Genomic DNA, 19,589 nt, shown 5'->3' on the forward strand with positions numbered 1-19,589 from the left:
ACCAGACCTGTTGAGCTTTTCCAGCAATTTCTGTTTTTGCCCCTAAGACAGTTGTTAATATTTTTAATGTTGCGTGAAACAACAATCACCTGCACGAAAAGAGCTTTGAGAATTTAACTCCAAAGTCTCTTGAAAAGAACAAAAGTTCATAAATATTCTCAAGATAGAAGGACATACTCCTCACTAAAATTAGAAATATGTTACCCATGTATGGCACTGGGATGACATTAGTGAAATGAGTAAGATCGTGAATGGCCCTGACAAAGTGAACAGGCTGAAGGGGCTGAATGGTCTGCTTCTGCTCCTATTTCACACGTGTACCAGGAAAAGCCTCAAACTGTACATATTTAGCACGCAAGGGTGAACTATGAACTCTTTCAAAAACTGTTCTCAAGTCTTGTGAAAGTACAGGCTATTCAGCTAGGCTGAGATTCTACAGTGGAGCTGTTAAGGACTGATGGATAAATTCAAACACATTGATATTGTATTTTTTCTTAGTTTCTTAACTGAACAAACCAAACTTCATCTCTAGCTCATGTGTGTTAGTGGCCTGGTATCCTATTGTGTGAATTGTATGCTGTGATGGTCATAGAGCTGAGAACAACCATTTAAACACTCTGGCACTACAGGTAAAGGAAAGAAAAAAGACTCTCACACTCAAATGCGAGTCAGCCACTGCCAAAAGAAATCAGGCTGAAAAGTTTTAATCAATCTACTAAGACTGTCAATGCTAATGACAAAACACATTGCAACGAGAGCTTATTGGTTCGGAGTATTCTGTTTAGAGTGGAACAAATTGGGGAACATTGCCTGGGGATTGTTATAACAAGAATACAAATAGATTTAGGGAATAGAGTCAGTTTAACATATTTAGAGCAATTGGTTCCAGTTTTTCTGACCAACATATATAAAAAAAAGTACAACAGCTGTCACAACGTTTCATTATCAAGTTTCACATTTACCAGAAACTTCATGATGAAAAGATTGGTCAGTTAGCCAAATTCTTATCACGTTAAACTCCAATTACAAGGACATAATGTTGCAATTAGTGAAGTAGGGCTATCAATAGAAGCAAGAATATAAAGTTCAAGCTCCAGGCTGTGCTTCATAATGAGAAACTGTTTAACATGCGGAATTAATACAATTAAACTACTTTTGCAGAAAGGTCATTCTATTCCTGTTAGGCCATACTTGGAATTTTAAAAATACCATACAATTGTTGATAACATCCAAAGTTAAGGAACTGCAAATGAACCCACATTGCAAACAAATCGGAGAAATTTACCAAGTTCTCGAGCTGCCTGTGAGCAGTCTGAGACAGAGTCAGAAAACTGGGGAACCAGGGTTGATGCCTTTATCTGATCTGCTCTTTCTTCAAGTCGAGACTCCCACGGAGTGAGGGATTGTCAAATTGACTCGACTGTAACATTTTTGCTGTTGTTTTGAAAATCACCACTGTATTATAAAAATCCTCTTTAATCTAAAGGCATTTTACTTCAAATATTCACTGAGCAATGGGTCTTTTGCTATTAATTACCATGCATGACAACCAATGTTTTTAATAAAGGCTGCCTGACAAACCAAGTGTATTTGTAAATTTAACAAGACAAATAAAAAAGGTTCATAATCCTTCACAATTCACATGGGTTCATATGTAGTTGGACCTTCCTGGCCCTTATAACAGGTGTGCTGAATACAGGGATGGGAGGATGCACCCACTGAACAGCCCAGTCCACTCCTCTCCAATTAAATGAACAGAAGATAATTTGGGGGTGCAGCTCATTACAGCTTCATGTTCTTTCTTATGAAATTTCCCAATATTTGTAGCCACACAAGAACAGAGAAAGTTATTCAATCCCTGAAGTCTGCGCCACTATCCATTTCGATCATAGTTTACCTTAAATCCATTCACTCTCCATCCAGAAGCAACTGATCTTAGTTTGGAATGCTACAGTTGATTCCAATACCTACTGCCTTTTCTTGATTAGATTCCCTACAGTGTGGAAACAGGCCTTTCGGCCCAACAAGTCCACATCGACCCTCCAGAGAGAAACCCACCCAGACCCATTTCCCTCTGACTAATGCACCTAACACTATGGGGCAATTTAGTGTGGCCAATTCACCTAACCCGCACATCTTTGAACTGTTGGAGGAAACCGGAGCACCCAGAGAAAACCCTCACAGACACAGGGAGAATGTGCAAACTCCACACAGTCAGTCACCCGAGGCTGGAATCGAACCCGGGTCTCTGGTGCTGTGAGGCAGCAGTGCTAACCACTGAGCCACTGTACCACCCCTGAGAGAGCTCAGTTTCTCCTAGATATTGTGAGACAAACTGCTTCCTGATTTCAGTCCTGCAAAGTTTGAAATGCTTTGTTCTAAATTCCTTTGGTAGAGGATGGTTTCTCTGTATTGCTCCCAGATCGTTTATCACTTTAGATCAACCTTCATATTTCCAATCTTAGTCTGAGAGATCTGGCCTCACAAATTAACCGTTTAAGATCTGATGGTCTTTCACTCAATGTGCACTGCAGCTTCTTGCTGAGTTTCACTACTCTAAACAACGATCCAGGTGACCCACTTGCTCCCTTCAAGAGGGATGCCACTCGATGGACAACGTACCTGTGGGGCACCACAGTGTCTGCAAGGAGCAGCCACCCGTCCGGTCAGAGTGGTGAGATGGGCTGCCTCGCTTGAGTGTTTCACTGAGTGGCCCTTCCGCAAGCAGTCACTGCTTTCCCAGGAGATGACATGCGACAAAATCTTCACACGCTCACAACCGTGTTTGGAGCAATAACTGTGGCCTTTCCGGACATGTTTTGCTTGAAGGATAAGAAAAAGAATCCTGAGAGGAACCAAGAAAATTGTAAATAGCAATGGAGGGAATCATTATCCTCGAGCCTTCCACAAACTAACTCGAGGTTACTAAACACAATAAGGGTCTGTCAGGGATCACAAGCAATTTCATTGCATCTGTGTTTCCAACAGTAAGAGAGGATCAGCAAAGCCCCATACTGGAAACATCCCAATCCCAATGACTACATGAAAGGCATCAGAGCTAAAATGGGTTCGAATTGATTTTCAGGTAGTATTTCTGGGTCCCTGGAATTCACATTTAATCCCTTCGGTGTTTACCCAGCACCACTGCCAGAGCCTTTGGTTTGGCTAAATCCTCCTTCAGTGTGTGCACCTTCAGAATCACAGAATTGTTACAGCAAAGATTGAGACCATTTGGCTCATTGTGCCAGCACTGTGGTACTGCCTAGTGCCAATGTCCTCCCTTTCCCCCAATATCCCTACACATCATTTCTATCTAAATAGTCATCATTACTGCATGAATATCACTTCCTGAAAAACATTCACAACATAATCGCCCTCTTCCCCTCACCTGGAGTCTGATCCTCGATTGGCTGTTGCTGTACATAATTGGAGGCCTTCCATTGGTTCTTGCTCATCAGCAAGAGCTAACCTGTGTACCAGGGTGAAGCTCTCTTCCACCCATTCCCCCACTTGCAGAGAACCCATTTTCAAATTACTGTTTCACCATTGCTCTCGCAGCCTAGAACTTGAAATCTCCCAGAACTCAGACTAAGAGAAAGAGTCCCTGCCCATGCTAGTGATATCATTGATCCAAACTCTATAAGCTACAGATGCTATGAGACTTTACACCCTAGCCTCTGTGTGGGCCATTCCCAGACCCTATTGGCTTTTCTCTTTCTCCTCCAAGGGACAAGATCCCCTAAGTCCCAGCTCCACTAACTTGATTCCACGTGCCAATCCCTTCAATTTGCACTCTTATGCTCCTGACTCCATCACTTCATTTTCTGAGGTCAATAGAAGATCAAAACAGAGAAGAGTGGGGTTATGCATTTTGATCGAAGGGATGAATTGAATTATTGCACAGGTCTAAAGAGCATACAGAGGGGCAGGGGGCTGGCAGGAGGAAGCATTGATGGTATGGCAGGATATTAAGGGCAGCACGGTGGCTGGAAATGGATGGACACGTGAGGAAATAAACTAACAAGCTTATGGGAATAGAGCAAAGGATCTTCTGGATTGCTCTATAAAGAGTTAGCATGAGGCTGAGTGGTTGAATAGCCTTCCTCTGTGCCCTAATTAGATTACTTACAGTGTGGAAACAGGCCCTTCGGCCCAACAAGTCCACACCGACCCGCCGAAGCGCAACCCACCCATTCCCCTATATTTACCCCTTTGTCTAACACTACGGGCAATTTAGCATGGCCAATTCACCTTACCTGCACATCTTTGGATTGTGGGAGGAAACCGGAGCAACCGGAGGAAACCCACGCAGACACGGGGAGAACGTGCAAACTCTACACAGTCAGTCGCCTGAGTCAGGAATTGAACCCGGGTCTCTGGCGCTGTGAGGCAGCAGTGCTAACCACTGTGCCACCGTGCTGCCCTAATGACAATGATTTAATGACAATGACTCTTTCCAGCCTTCTAAAGCCTTGACTTTCTCTTGTTCAGTCCTTCCTCTCAGGCTGCTCCAATCAATTACACAGTAACTATGGTTTTCCTCTATAAATAAGACGTAGACTTACCCTGCACTGCTGTCGAAGTAATACACACTCTTGTCTGGATGTTTCTGCAGAATGTTGAAGGACGAAGCTGCTTTATACCGTTTCACACTGTGTACTCTTCCGCTTGATCGATCGTATATATCAGACATAACTTTAAAAACTGTTCTCTTGGGATAACAAAGGCCAACTTGGATCCAGTTTCCTCTGCAACAACATTAACAATAATGTCTTGTTCACATTGCAACACAAATATTCCATTTTAATATCAGCAAAAACACTCAAACAACAAATGTGAACTTGCTGTGAAATAAAAAATTGCAGGTGGAGTGTTAGCTCCTGTGACACTGCTGGGTAAGGTTAAGAGATGTCACTCAATGTTACAGCTTTTTCATTTATTCTGTCATCGATTGTAGACACTGTTGTAGCTGTTGGTCACTAGCCACTGCCACTAGTCCTCCTTTCTACTCTTTAAATAAAATTTAAATGATTTAGAGAGCCCCAAGAAAAAATAAAATCACTAGGTCAAATCGAATTTATCAAAAACTGGAATCAATACATCATTACCAGATGTAACTATGCACCCTATCATCACTCCCTCTGTAACTGGGTCCTGGACTTCCTGACTGGGAGACCTCAGTCAGTCTGGATTGGGAACAGCATCACCAACACCGTCACAGTGAGCATGGGGATCCCTCCCCCCAGGGCTGTGTGCTCAATCCCTTGCTGTCCACCTGCTGACACACCACCGTGCAGCGATGCCCAGCTCAAACCACATCATCGAGTTCACTGATGATACGACTGTAATGGGTCTCATCAGCAGGAAGACGAGTTGGCATACAGAGAGGAGGCGCAGCAGCTAACGGACTGGTGCAGAGCCAACAACCTGTCTCTGAACGTGGACAACACAAAAGAGATAGTTGTTGGCTTCAGGGTGGGCACAAAGCGACCACTCTCCGCAGGATATCGACGGCTCCCCCTGTGGAGATCGTGAAAAGCACCAAATTTCTTCGCGTACACCTGGTGAAGAATCTCACTTGGTCCCTCAACACCAGCAGTAACGTTCTGCACAGGCTAAGGATAGCCCACCTCCCACCCCCCATCCTCACCACATTCTACAGAGGGTTCATTGAGAGTACCCCGAGCTGCTGCATCACTGCCTCGTTCGGGATTTGCACCATCTCGGATTGTAAGACCCTCCGATGGATAGTGAGGAGGGCCGAGAAGATCACTGGGGTCTCTCTTCCCTCCATTACTGACATTTACACCACACGCTGCATCTGAAAGGCTAAGAGCATTGTGGAAGAGCCCACACATCCCTCACTCAAACTCTTCTCCCTCCTGCCATCTGGCAGAAGATACCAGAGCATATGGTCTCTCACGTCCAGAATATGCAACAGTTTTGTCCCCCATGCCATCAGGCTACTTAACACTGTATGATCGGACTCTATTCCATCAGAAACTTTTTGAATTGCTGCTCGAAACAATGTTTTATTAATTACCATTCTTTTATTACACTGTAATTTGTACACCATGGTGCCTGTTGTCCTGACATGTCAGGAATTACTCTGCTGTCTTGCATGTTTTGCACTTCTTATGCAGTTTATGTTGCCCTTTGCGTGATCATGTGGTTTGTGCTGTCCATGTAGCACCTTGGTCCTGGAGGAACAGTGTCTCGTTTTTACTGTAACAGTTGTAGCTGGGAGAAATGACAAATAAAAGCTACTCTTGACCCTTGATATCGGCCAGGTTTGTCACATCAGCCTCCACTGGAACTTGTGCAAGAATAACTGTTTCTCCACCAAAAAGACTGTGATATCATCAGATATGAGAGGCTGGACATGCTGGGAGTTTTTTCCCTGGAATGTAGGAAGCTGAGGAGTGACCTTATAGGTATTTATAAAATCATGAGGAGTGTGGATGGGATGAATAGTCAAGGCCTTTTCTCCAGGGTCGAGGAGAACAACATTACAGGGCATAGGTATAAGGCAAAGGGGAAAGATATAAAAGGTTATCTGAGGGGCAACATTTTCACACAGATGGTGGTGTGTGTATGGAACGAGCTGCAAGAGGAAGTGGTAGAGCGAGTACAGAATCTAAGCTGAACACTGCTGTACAGTATGGAGGGAGTGCTGCTGCACAGTTGGAGGTCCGATCTTACACACAATCTGTTTAACATCTGACCTCACAGGTGGACGGAAAATATTCCACAGCACTATTTCAAGGAAGAACAACTGAGGAAATTTCCATGGTATTCTGATCAATTATTTATCCCTCAATCAACATCACAAGCAGATTATCTGGTCATTCCCTTGTTGATATTTGTGGAACTTCACTGTGCACTGGTTGCAGTGTTTTAGATTACTTACAGTATGGAAATAGGCCCTTCGGCCCAACAAGTCCACACCGACCCTCCGAAGAGCAACCAACCTAGACCCATTCCCCTACATTTACCCCTTCACCTAACACTACGGGCAATTTAGCATGGCCAATTCACCTAACCTGCACATTTTTTTTGGACTGTGGGAGGAAACCGGAGCACTCTGAGGAAACCCATGCAGACACGGGGAGAATGTGCAAGAGGTATCTGGCGCTGTGAGGCAGTAGTGCTAACCACTGAGCCACTGTGCCTGCACTGTGTTCTCTGCACTACAAAAATTACAACATTTTAAAAGAATTTAATTGAAGAGTGAAGCAATTTGGAGTTCTTGAGGTTGTCATAGGAGCTGTATAAATGCAGAGGATTTTTAAAGTAATGAATGTAATCTGAGTCATGCAACAGGGTAATGCTGAGTGCAAATAATATTTGTTTATCTGAGGGGGCATGGATTGGATATAACAGCTACATCTTTTCCAGTAATGTACATTCAGAGAACAAAATGACTGGGTGATACATTGGTCCCTACATCACACAACTCTCAAAGATCTCCAAACTGGTTCTTCATTGGGACACAGAAGTTAGGACTAGGAATACGCCATTCAGCCCTGCTCCACCATTCAGTACCGTCATGGCTGACTTGGCTGTAGTCTCTGACTCACTTTCATGCCTGCACCCCATAACCCTTGGTTCTTCTAACCCATCATATTTTATCCCCTCAATCAAACAGAATTGTACACTCATTTTAATGAGGCAGTGGAATTGCAACATTCCTCCTCCTCCCTACTGTGAGACATTGTGAACCATTTCCCGTCACTATCTTGAATCTCTCCCAGGATCCCATTACGATCTAAAAGAGGTCACTAGGAAGTTGAGAGGTCCATTCACCATCCCAGGAGTGAGATTATACTGATCTAGCACATTCATGCAATCTATTACTCCTGCTGTCACTCTCACCTGAGACACACAAAAAGGTGCATTAAACAAGGCAGCCATTGCTGCAGAATGCCCATACTGTTTTGCTGTACACACTGCAATTCACAGGATGTACATGACTAAACAATGACCATCAGTATCCGAGTCAATCAGAGTACTCTTGACTGAGTAGACACTCAGATCCTTCACTCCAGGCACATGGCTTTGCCAGTGAGGAGTATGGGAATGGGTAAAGTGAATCTGAGGTCACAGCCTGTCCTGATCATTTAAGCAGGCACCACACTGATTCATCTAAAGATGATGTCTATTCCATATGCATCTAGATGGATGTCTACCAGCCTGTAAAACCCAACTTATGGCTATAGAATATGGCAGGACATACGATACATCATGAATTCTGAACACTGTTTTTGGTTCAATGGAAGGATTGGTTGTGCCACAGTAAACAAGTATAGTATGAACCATATATACCATCATCAAAAACACACTGGTGTTGGTGTTAGGAGATTAGGGTTTCAAAGGTCGGAAAGAATCAAAGACTGCTGCCTTGTCTGGAAGTAGATTCAGTGCAAACAACTGCAAACTGGGAACTGCTTTGTCAGGCTACGAGTTAGACAAGCCAAAGAGGGACTCCAAATGTGTAACTCATTACCTTGACATTTACCCTCACTGCGCCACCACCCCAGCTGCCTAGCCATGCACATTATCAAACTTCTATTCTTTTGTCCAAATTATAACTTCTTTAATTACTTCACAATATTCACCTTGGCACACTTCAGTCAATTTCATAGATCTCTTTTGAAAGGTCTCTTTTTCTCAAACAAGATGTTTTAAGACCCGGGTGAATGCTGTGGGTTAAGTGACTTCCTTCAATGCCTTTCCAATTTGATTGTGGTCAGTAAACTGGTTGGTTTCAGCATCTGCAGGACGGGTTGGTTTAGTTTGGGTCAGTTGCAGGGAAGATCAGGCTAGACCTTGAGGTGGTTCTTTAGTGACACTATGCACCAGATATCAACATCTGGCATCACTGCTTGCACTTGCTCTAACTACAACTACTCGCGCAGTCTCTAACACATGACTCCAGAGGTCACAGTCACAGCACAGCATATCTCCGAGGCTTATCAGCATATTTACTAATATGGGTTATTAACCCAGAGAAATTGGGAGCTCATGATGAGATTGAATACAGACATAACAGGGCCCAAACATCATGTGTACTAGGACATGTACATAGCATCAATATGATTGGGTACATTGGAGTTGGGGTGCGATTATCTGAGAAAGAAATGATTGAACCAATTCTGTTGCATGTGGACATTTTAGGCCGAAGGCCTGGGACTGCTCTTAGTTTAAGAGATTCAACACAGAGCATCTAGAGGATGAACAAAGAAGTCTGAAGGAAAAGTGGAATGAAGTCACAATTTCTGCCCAAGGAACACTGCAATTGAATACTCAAATGTATCTTGGAAACTGGTTCTCCAATACTATGCTGACAAGTTTTACTTATGTCAAATGAAACTATCACAGGTATGGTGCAGTGACAGCTATGGACAATTGCAAGGAGCCCTAAAGGACCACTGGAGGATATCTATATCCAGAATTACAGCAAATGTGGGATAAATAATCCAATTTCCTGCACTTATCCCTAGAGGACATTAGTCTCAGGAAACCTATCCATTTTTCTCTTGCTCAATGATTGAATTTTCACAGCTCACTGGGGTAGAGAATTCTAAAGATTCCCCACCGCGTTAGTGAAGAAATTCCACCTCATCTCAATCCTAAATGGTCTGTCTCTTGTCCTGGGGTGATATCTCCTGGTTGTAGAGTCACCAGCCAAATGGAAGTCTTATCCACAGCCATCCTGTCACATTCTGTAAGAATTTTGTAAGTTTCAAAAAGGTTACCCCTTACTCTATGAAACTCAAAGATTACAGGCCCAGTTTCCCCTTGCCTCATAAACCAATCTCATCATCCAGGGATGAATTTGATGAACCTTTGTTGCGTTCATGTATTCCTCCTTAGACAAGGGGATCAAAACTGTACACAATATTCCAAGTGAGGACTCAGGAAAGCTCTATCCAATTACAAGGTATCTTTACATTCAATCTTTATTGTGTCTTGAAGCCTCTTGCGATGCTCATCAACATAACATTTGCCAATCTAATTCCATGCTGCATCTGCATGCTAACTTTCAGTCATTCATAAACAAGGACTCCAGGCTCCTACGAACAACTATACTTCCCAACCTCTCACCATTTAAGAAATACGCTCAGGACTTCTTTTCTTCTGCCCTGTCTGTTCTGGTGATTGCTAAACTGCACTGCTGCTAGCACAAGCCTTATTTTGGAAAAAACAACATGAGACACTTGGGAGACCAATTCTGTATTGCTACGGGACAAAGCTTTCTGAATCATAGAACATAGAACAGTATGGCACAGTCAGTCCTAGATGCTGGGCTGATATTTTATGCCCTTCAGTCCTAGATGCTGGGCTGATATTTTATGCAACTCAAAGATCAAACTAACCTACATACCCTACATTTCACTATCTCCATGTGCCTATCCATGAGTCACTTAAATGTCCCTAATGTATCTGACTCTACTACCACTGCTGACAGTGCATTCCACGCACCCATCACTCTCTGTGTAAAGAACCTACCTCTGACACTTCCCCTAAACCTTCATCCAATCACCTTAAAATTATGCCCCCTTATTATAGCCATTTCCGCCCGAGAAAAAAGTCTCTGACTATTCACTCTATCTATCCCTCTTGTACACATCTATCAAGTCACCTCTCATCCTTCTTCGCTCCAATGAGAAAAGCCCTAGCTCCCTCAAACCTTTCTTCATAAGACATACCCTTCAGTCCAGGCAGCATCCGGTTAAATCTCCTCTGCACCCTCTGTAAAGCTTCCACATCATTCCTATAATGAGGCAAACAGAACTGAACACAATATTTCAAATGTGGTCTATGCAAGGCTTTACAGAGGTGCAGCATAACCTCGCAGCTCTTAAATTCAGTCCCTCTGCTAATGAAAGTGAACACACCATATGCCTTCTTAACAACCCTATCAACTTGGTTGGCAACTTTGGGGCATCAATGGACATGGACACGAAGATCTCTCTGTTCCTCCACACTGCCAAGAATCCTGCCTATGACCATGTAATCTGCAATCAAATTCAACCTTCCAAAATGAATCACTTCACACTTTTCCAGGTTAAACTCCATCTGCCACTTCTCAGCCCAGTTCTGCATCCTGCCAATATCCCTTTGCAACGTACAACAGCCCTCCATATTATCCACAGCTCCACCAATCTTTGTGTCATCAACAAACTTACTAACTCACCCTTCCACTTCCTCATCCAAGTCACTTACAAATATCACAAAGACCAGAGGTCCCAGAGCAGATCCCTGTGGAACACCAGTAGTCACCGAGCTCCAGGCTGAATACTTTCTATCTACTACCACCCTCTGTCTTCTATGGACCAGCCAATTCTGTATCCAGGTAGCCACATTTCCCTGTATCCCATGCCTCCTTACTTTCTGAATGATCCTACCATGGGGAACCTTATCAAAAGCTTTGCTGAAATCCATATACATCACATCCACTGCTCTACCTTCAATGTGCTTTGTCACATCCTCAAAGAATTCAGTAAGGTTTGTGAGGCATGACCTACCCCTCACAATCAAACTATGCTTTTCCAAGTAATCATAAATTCTGTCTCTCAGAATCCTCTCCAATAATCTGCCCACTGCATACGTAAGCCTGACTGGTCTGTAATTCCCAGGGTGATTTCTATTCCCTTTCGTGAACAAGGGAATAACCTTTTCCACCCTCCAATCATCTGGTACAACTCCAGTGGACAGTGAGGATGCAAAGATCATTGCCAAAGGCGTAGTAATCTCTTCTCTTGCTTCTTGTAGTAACCTTGGGTATATCCCATCTAATGTAAGCGACTTATCTATCCTTATGTGTTTCAAAATTTCCAGCACATCCTCCTTCTTAACACCATTATCACTGCTCTCACTGATATCAACTTTTGTAAATTGGCACGTTTTAAAAACCGAATTTTAATTCTCTATGAGGAAACATTGAATTCATTTTAAAAAAAATTTTTAGTCAAGGTCCCTGAATGACTCATCCGGTAACATAACCATTATGCTTCCATACTCAGAGATAAGGTGGTTTTAAATTAGTTATCAAAGATTCTGAATGTTTATATCACATTTTTAAAAATCATTAAACTTAACTACCAACCTGCTGAAGCAGAATCTGTTTTTATCATTTCTTTTCTGTCATCTGAGCTGTGTCAAGTGAAGTCTGAAGAATCGCTGTGTTATCTGGACAGATTTACATGTAACATTGACACACTAATCCCAATGTTAAGGAATATGCAAACCATGGGCCTTTATAACTAAATAAAGGTCAGATAGATGAGTATGCATTCTGCATTTTGATTATTTGTAAGTATCCAACATTGCATTTTGTGTTTTGGAACTTCAGCAGTGGTGCACATGCTTAAAGCAATTGGTCAGTCATCAAGAGCTTAATGTTCAAATAATCTAAGGATTTCAGTGGATAATGTTAGTGCTAAAAGTTGCAGTGGAAACACTTACTCTAGACATGAATTCCACATACAGGTACATCTGAATGGACATTTTTTTTAAAAAATCACTGGAAATGTTTCCCATTAGTTTTAGACGTTTGAGAGGTATTTCAGCTATAATTAGTCTTTAAATTGTAGGTGATTACAACAGACCGGCAATTTGAACTGAATATAGAGGGAGACCAATGACTTACAGCAGTGAAAGAGAACTCAGCTGCAGGACAGGTTTTAGTTCTGTGTAATTTTTAATTTGTATGTGTAAATCACAAAAAAAAATTGCAAAAGTGTCCATAATTTGAGGCCAAACTGATTTCGTTCTACTTTTGTGAGAGTATACAAGACCAGGTTACAGAAAGACAAACAGTCAGTGGGGGGATTTGGTCTCTTTTGGGTCCTGTGCACATGTAGTTTTCAGAACTCTGGGATACTGGAACCCTGGAGAAGGCACAATGTGGATATACCTGGGATAAGCTGGACACAAAAGCGAAATTAGCTGAATTCACTGATATTGAGGCAGTCAAGCAAAAGTGTTTGACATACGGAAAACTACTAAAAGAGGATTGATACAACAAAAAAAATCAAAAAGTTGCTTTCATTGAATGGAGAAATCAGGGGTAAACATTAAAAATTGGTTTTTGATTATTGAAGGTCATGGATAACTTTTGCAGCGTGAAGTAGTGAGAAGATATAAATAATAACCATCATTGGCTGGTGAGTTGAAATCAGTCAAACTTATTGAGGGAATTTGATAAATACTTGAAGGAAATTGCTACATTGTTAATAACATGGGCTGTGATTGCTGGCAAGTTAGTATTAATTGTCCATCCTTAACTGTCTTTGAGAAGATGATACAGTGGGCTTCCTTGTGTTGTTTCAGTCTATCTGGTGCAGGAACACCCTGAAAGCAAAAGGAAGGGGGTTCAAGGATTTTGACCCAGCAATAGTGAAGGAACAAAGATAGTCTAAAGTGAGGCAGGTAGAAGTCTTGGAGGAGAACTAGCAGGCGGTGGCATTCACTCACCCCTGCTTCAACCCAAAGTAGTAGAGGCCACAAGTTTTGGGAGGTGCTGTTGCAAGACCTTTATTGAGTTGCCAAGTGCAGCTTGTAGATAGCGTACACTGTTGTCACGTTTCACTGGTGGTGGAGGGAGTGAATGTTGAAGGTTGCAGATGGGGCATCAATCAAACAAACTGATTTGTCCTGGATGGTGACAAGCTTCTTGAGTATTATTGGAGCTGCACTGTTTCAGGCAAGTGGGGAGTATTCCATCACACTCCTGACTTCTGCCCTTTAGATAGTGGACAAGCTTTGGGGAGTCAGGAGGTGAGTCACTTACTGAGGTTCCTCCTAGCCTCTAACCTGCTCTCATTGCCATAGTTTTTATGTAACTGCTCCAGTTGAGTTTCTCGTCAATAGTGGCCCCCAGGATGTTGACGTTAGTGAATTTAACTATGGAAATGGCATTGAATGTTAAGGGAAAATGTTTAAGAATTTTCTTGTTAGAAGTGATTACTGCTGGTACGTGTGGAATAAATATTATTTGCCATTTATGAATCCAAGTCTGATTTCTGCCCAGACCTCAGTGCATGTAAGCATGGACTGCTTCATTACTTGAGGAACTATGAATGAGCTGAATATTCCACAAACAATGAGTATCCACATTTATGACTTTTTGATGGGGCAAGGTCATTGATGAAGCTTCTGAAGATGAATGGGTCTAGGATGTTGCTGGAAGTTTTGCAATGTTCTGGGGCTGAGATTATTGTTCTCCAACAATCACAATAATTTTCATTTGTCCCACCCAATGGAAAGATTTTCCCTGATTCAATTTTACTCAGGCTACTTGATGTGATCATTGGTCAAATGCTACCTAGGGCAATTACTCTCACTTCACCTCCGCAATTCAGCATCATTGTCCATGTTTGCATCATTGTCCATGTTTGCATCATGGCTGTCATGAGATCTGGAGCCAAGCATCCTGGCAGAACCTAAACGAAACATTAGTGAGCATGTACCACTGCACAGACCTGCTGAGAATAGCTTCCACCATTTCACAGTGTAGACTGACAGGGGTGAAGCTGGCCCCAGTATATGTCCTAGCAGTTTAGGGACAGGAATGAATTATATGGGCAACACCTACTTTGTCAAACACTTGCTAATTTTGCAGCTACACTGAATCAACTTGGTTTGACATTGTGCCAGTCTGGAGAGTCTGAGGAAAGTGCAATGAAGCAAAATTAGAGTTGGAAATGTTCATCCAAAATTATCACTATAGGCCTAAATGTGTTGAAATGCTTAAGACAGCTGTCTCCTTATTCTCTCATGCTATCCCAAATCCTTTCAAAATTCTCATCTTTACCAATGTCTGAAAAATGTCATCCACTGCTGTCACATTTGACACCTAATTTCCTTCCCGATGTTTTGGAACATGTCACTGTCATCACCTTTCCCTTTTCCTTCGTATCTAAATTCATCCTGTCTGGTTTCCACTTTGCCCACAAGATGGGGGTGGGGTGGAGGAACCTGGTCAAACTCACTGTCAACAGTCTGTGCTGCTGTAACTATGACTCACCAGCCTTCCTCAATCTCACAGTCGTCAGCACATTGTGGTTGAACTCAGACTTAATCCAATCCAGCCGCTGTTGGAAATCCAGCTTTCTCCTTCCTTCAGAATTTCAATTCATTTTTCTGTTGCTAAATATCTGGTACACACCTGAAAGGTATTGTGGTCTATCTTTCTGACAGTCAAAGCTTCAAGAGTTTGCTGGTATTCTCATTTAGGAGACCTGGGTTTAGTGCTAGGGTAAACTAGACCATTTCCATACATTTCTTAGCTGGACAGAATGCCAATATCTTAACCCCTGCCTGGGCCTTAACCATCAATCACAGCAGTTACCAACTTAAGTGACAGTTTACTTGTAGATATCTCCTGTCGAGCTCAAACAGATGGTGTTATTTCAGCATAATAGATGATTGTTTCTTGAAATATATTCCACTTGAAGTAATTTGCAGAAAAACAACTTACAAGTTCATGCCTCGAGCTTGGTTATATTTCCAAAAATTGGCTACTTTATAGATTTAATTCATAAAATGCTCATAGGCTCAAAGGGAGATCATTTGACCAACCATGTCTGGGGAGGTTTTCTGATAAGACAAAACAGCTAATCCTATTTCTCATCTCATTCTGGAGCTCTATGTTTTTATTTTCTCCTAAACTGCTTCTCCTATTCTCTTCCTGCACCGATTGCGGCAAAACAAATGAATTTTCAGGCAATGCACTATATTTTCTAAACAACTGCTGCGCTAAATAAAACTCTTCCCAATGTCACCTTTCCTTTTACCAATTACCTTGTGTCGGTGTCAAAAGAGCAAAGAACCTTACAGACAGGAACAGGCCCTTTGGCCTACCAAGCCTGAGCCGACACATGATGCCTTTCTAAACTAAAAACCTTTCACCTCTATTTGTATCCTCCTATTCTGGCTTTCACCCCTTCCAACATTCGATTTCCCAATCTACTTCGTCTCGATCCTTCATGATCCTGATACCTTGATCAAAGGTGTCTATTATGGGCGACACGATGGCACAGTGGTTAGCACTGCTGCCTCACAGCGCCAGAGACTTGGGTTGAATTCCCTCCCCAGGCAACTGTCTGTGTGGAGTTTGCAGATTCTCTGCGTGGGTTTCCTCTGGTTTCCTCCCACAGTCCAAAGATGTGCAGGTTAGGTGAACTGGCCATGCTAAATTGCCTGTAGTGTTAGGTGCAGGGGTAAATGTAGGGGAATGGGTCTGGGTGGGTTGCTCTTTGGAAGGTCGGAGTGGACTTGTTGGGCCGAAGGGCCTGTTTCCACACTGTAAGAAATCTAAATCTCAAATTTAAATCGAAATCGAAATCTCCTCTCAGCCTTCTCTTCTTTAAGAAGAACAACTCTAGCTTCTTCAATATACCCACATAACTGAAGTGGCCTCACCTCTGGAACCATTCTGGCAAATCTTTACTGCACCCTCTCTGCAACATTTACATAACATTCTGTTAAAAAAAATTGAAAACAATACCTGTCGCTGATTTGCAGAGGGATCTGGGCATTCTAATACATCACTCACTAAATCCTGAATGCCAGAGCAGCAAGTGATTGGGAAGGCATATGGAATGCTGCTGTTTATTGCAAGAGGATTGAAATATTAAACTTGGGAAGCTTTGCTACCATTGTACTAGGCAGCAGTGAGACCACATTTAGGTTTCTGTGTACATTTTCAGTTGCCTTAATTCAGAAAGGACACAATTGCATTAGAAGCTGTTCAGAGAAAGTTCACTCAACTGATTTCTTAGATGAAGGTGTTACCCTCATCAGGCAAGACAGGCTTGTAACCTTTGGAGTATTCAAGAATGAGAGGTGATCTTATTGAAACATAACATGCTGAGGGAACATTAGGGTGGATACTGAAATAATGATTCTCCTTGTGGGATGGGCAGAAACTAGTTTAAAAATAAGACGTCTCTTATTTAAGACAAGAATGAGGAGAAAATGTTTCTCTCAGAAAGAGTTGGAAGTCTGTGGAATTCTCTTCCCCGAAATCAGTGGAGGTAGGGGTCATTGAATATTGTTCAAGAAGGGGTAGAAAAATTCTTCAATCGCCAAAGGGAGCTAATGTGCATAGGCTAGGCAAAACTGAGCAGGACAGAGATAGAGTTCAAGTGGATATGGACAGATTGGTGACATGGGTGGTCTATTGCAGATTAAATTTAACACAGAGGAACATGAGGTGATACAGAAACTTAGGTTGAGGCTACATTAAGATCAGAAATGATCTTACTGAATAGTGAAGCAGGCTTGAGGGACCAAAGTACCTACTCCTGCTTGAGGTTTTGTGCTCATACACTTCAGTTGAGACTGAACTCATGTTTTAAAGAGGTTTGTTTTATACCTTCCTGCCTTTGTACTCTATATCTACAATTATAAATTCCAGGAATCCACATACCTTTTTCACCTTTCAACCTGTGCTGCCACCTCCAATGATTTGTGCACTATATCCCCAGGCTCATCTGTTATTGCATCGACTTTAGAATTCCACCCTTTACGTCCCACTGTCTCTCTTCAGTCTTGCTGCTAAAAGGTATCCTTGCAGCTTTCTCGCATTGAATTTAGTCTGCAATAATCCACCCATGTCACCAATCTGTCCATATCCAATTGAATTCTATCCCTGTCCCTAAGTGCAGATCATTAACATATAACAAGAAAAACAGTGTTCCTTATAATCATCTCTGAAGAACCATATTCTACATCCTCTTCCAACCTGAAACCCAACTGTTCACCACTACTATCCGCTTGGAGTTCCTCAGCCAGCTCTCAATCTATGTCCCTTTTATTCTGAGCTTTAACTTTGCATACAAGCCAAATACGTGGCACTTTATAAAATGCCTTTTGGAAGTCCACGTACACCATTTCAATCCGATCTGTTCTTCAAAAAACTCAATCAGGTTATTTAAACCTAATTGCCTTTAATAAAGTCAGTGCTTGCTTTCCTCAATTTAACATGCTGAATTAAAACTTGTCCACGTGATTTTTGATTTTGTCCCAGATGTTCTTTCTAAAACAAGCCGGAGGATTGGTGTTCTCCTGAGCAAGTCGGCAGCTGGCTAGCATTGGCAGTGTAAGCCTTTTGTAAAAATCTATTTTTAAATTCAGATTTGACATTTAATTGAATCAACAATTTTAATTTTATATTTCCCAGCCTGAAGCAGGGTTTTATAAGGTCTTCACTGAAAGATTGATTGAAGTCAGGTAATTAAAGAAGTAACTGGAACCCATTTTTCGTGCAACTGGGGTCAGCTAGCTCTTTCTCTTCATAAGTGTATTAAGCATGACGTCTCTGTGTGACTCGGCACACAGAGTGTCTTTGAACAGAGTGCTGGGAGTTTGGTGACGAGGGGACTTTGAGAGCAGAGGAAGAAATGTCTCTGTGCTTTGCCTAACATTTTCACCCTCGAGGAATTAGTTCTTACTCCATTACAGGGTAAGAATCTTGTTGTTTGGCAAGTATTTGGTAAGTGGTAAAGGTCTATTCTAATCCCAATATTTAAAGTAGTACAGGTACTGGTGGTAAGGCTTACACAAAAGAAAATGTGAATAACTAATGGAGTAATGTAACTAAAACACATTAAAGTTGTTGTTATGCTGAGTGATGCATCACAGAGCTCCTGATGCCAGTGTGACCCAGTGAATACAGAACTGCTGTCAGTGCCTGCAGCTTGAGGAGCTTCTGCTCAGAGTTCATCAGCTTGAGGCCAGACTGAAGACACTGACATGTCAGGGTGGCATCAAATTATGTGGACGTTTTGTGCCAGTAGGCAGGCACACCCCTCAGGATCAGATCTTCAGTGTTCAGGTGCAAGAGAGTGTGACTGCAAGTGAGGCAGCTAAGGGGATGCAATGAGCAGAGACCTCAATCTTTGCAACTGTCCAGCATGTGAGGTTATTACAGCTTGTCTGAGTGAGAGGGAGCGCTGGGGACAAATGGCCTAATTGACAATGACACTGTGATGCAGGAAGCCATTCAAGATATGGGTGCAGAAAGGATTGTACTGAGCATAGTGGCAGTCTAGTGAGGGGTCTGACACTGTTCCTCCTACAAAGAGCATGAAACCATGGGGCTGTGTTCCCTGGTTAAGGACATTACTCAGGACTAGAGAGAAGCTTGGAATGGGAGTAGGAGGATCTAGTCACCACTACCCATGCAGGTACCCCAACAAGTGGTTCGGGTTCATGAAGCGCTGGCACCCGGTTTGGGGAATGTGGGACCTGTACCATTGGGACAATCTAAACTTGAGTCCAGATCAGAGTGTTGCTGGAAAAGCACAGCAGGTCAGGCAGCACCGGAGGAGCAGGAAAGTTGACTTTTCGGCAAAAGCTCTTCGTCAATTTTCCTGCTCCTCCAGTGCTGCCTGACCTGCTGTGCTTTTCCAGCACCACTCTAATCTTGATTCTGATCTCCAGCATCTGCAGTCCTCACTTTCACCGGATTTAAACTTGAGCCATGCTGGGGCCCATGTTCTAGTGAGCCACCCAACTCAGGAAATAAAGAGGTCTTTTATCTAAGTAGTGGGGCAAGAGATCAAATTTGGGAAGAT

At 42.5% G+C, this 19,589-nt stretch overlaps 2 protein-coding genes across 2 annotated transcripts in view; both read right to left on the reverse strand.

The window, feature by feature from the left end:
- Positions 1-19,589, reverse strand: part of LOC122540857 (cell migration inducing hyaluronidase 1) — a 289,057-nt gene that overhangs the window by 210,744 nt on the left and 58,724 nt on the right. The window lies entirely within an intron of this gene.
- The window catches only part of LOC122541088 (cell surface hyaluronidase-like), a 146,242-nt gene that overhangs the window by 26,880 nt on the left and 99,773 nt on the right, over positions 1-19,589 (reverse strand). The window contains exons 20-21 of the mRNA XM_043677617.1: positions 4,566-4,748; positions 2,623-2,845 (exon numbers count right to left, since the gene is read on the reverse strand). Coding sequence (XP_043533552.1) covers positions 2,623-2,845; positions 4,566-4,748 — 406 coding nt within the window. The remainder of the gene's footprint in view (positions 1-2,622; positions 2,846-4,565; positions 4,749-19,589) is intronic.

The sequence above is a fragment of the Chiloscyllium plagiosum genome, chromosome 36, assembly GCF_004010195.1.
Source record: "Chiloscyllium plagiosum isolate BGI_BamShark_2017 chromosome 36, ASM401019v2, whole genome shotgun sequence".
In the NCBI taxonomy this organism is placed as follows: domain Eukaryota; kingdom Metazoa; phylum Chordata; class Chondrichthyes; order Orectolobiformes; family Hemiscylliidae; genus Chiloscyllium; species Chiloscyllium plagiosum.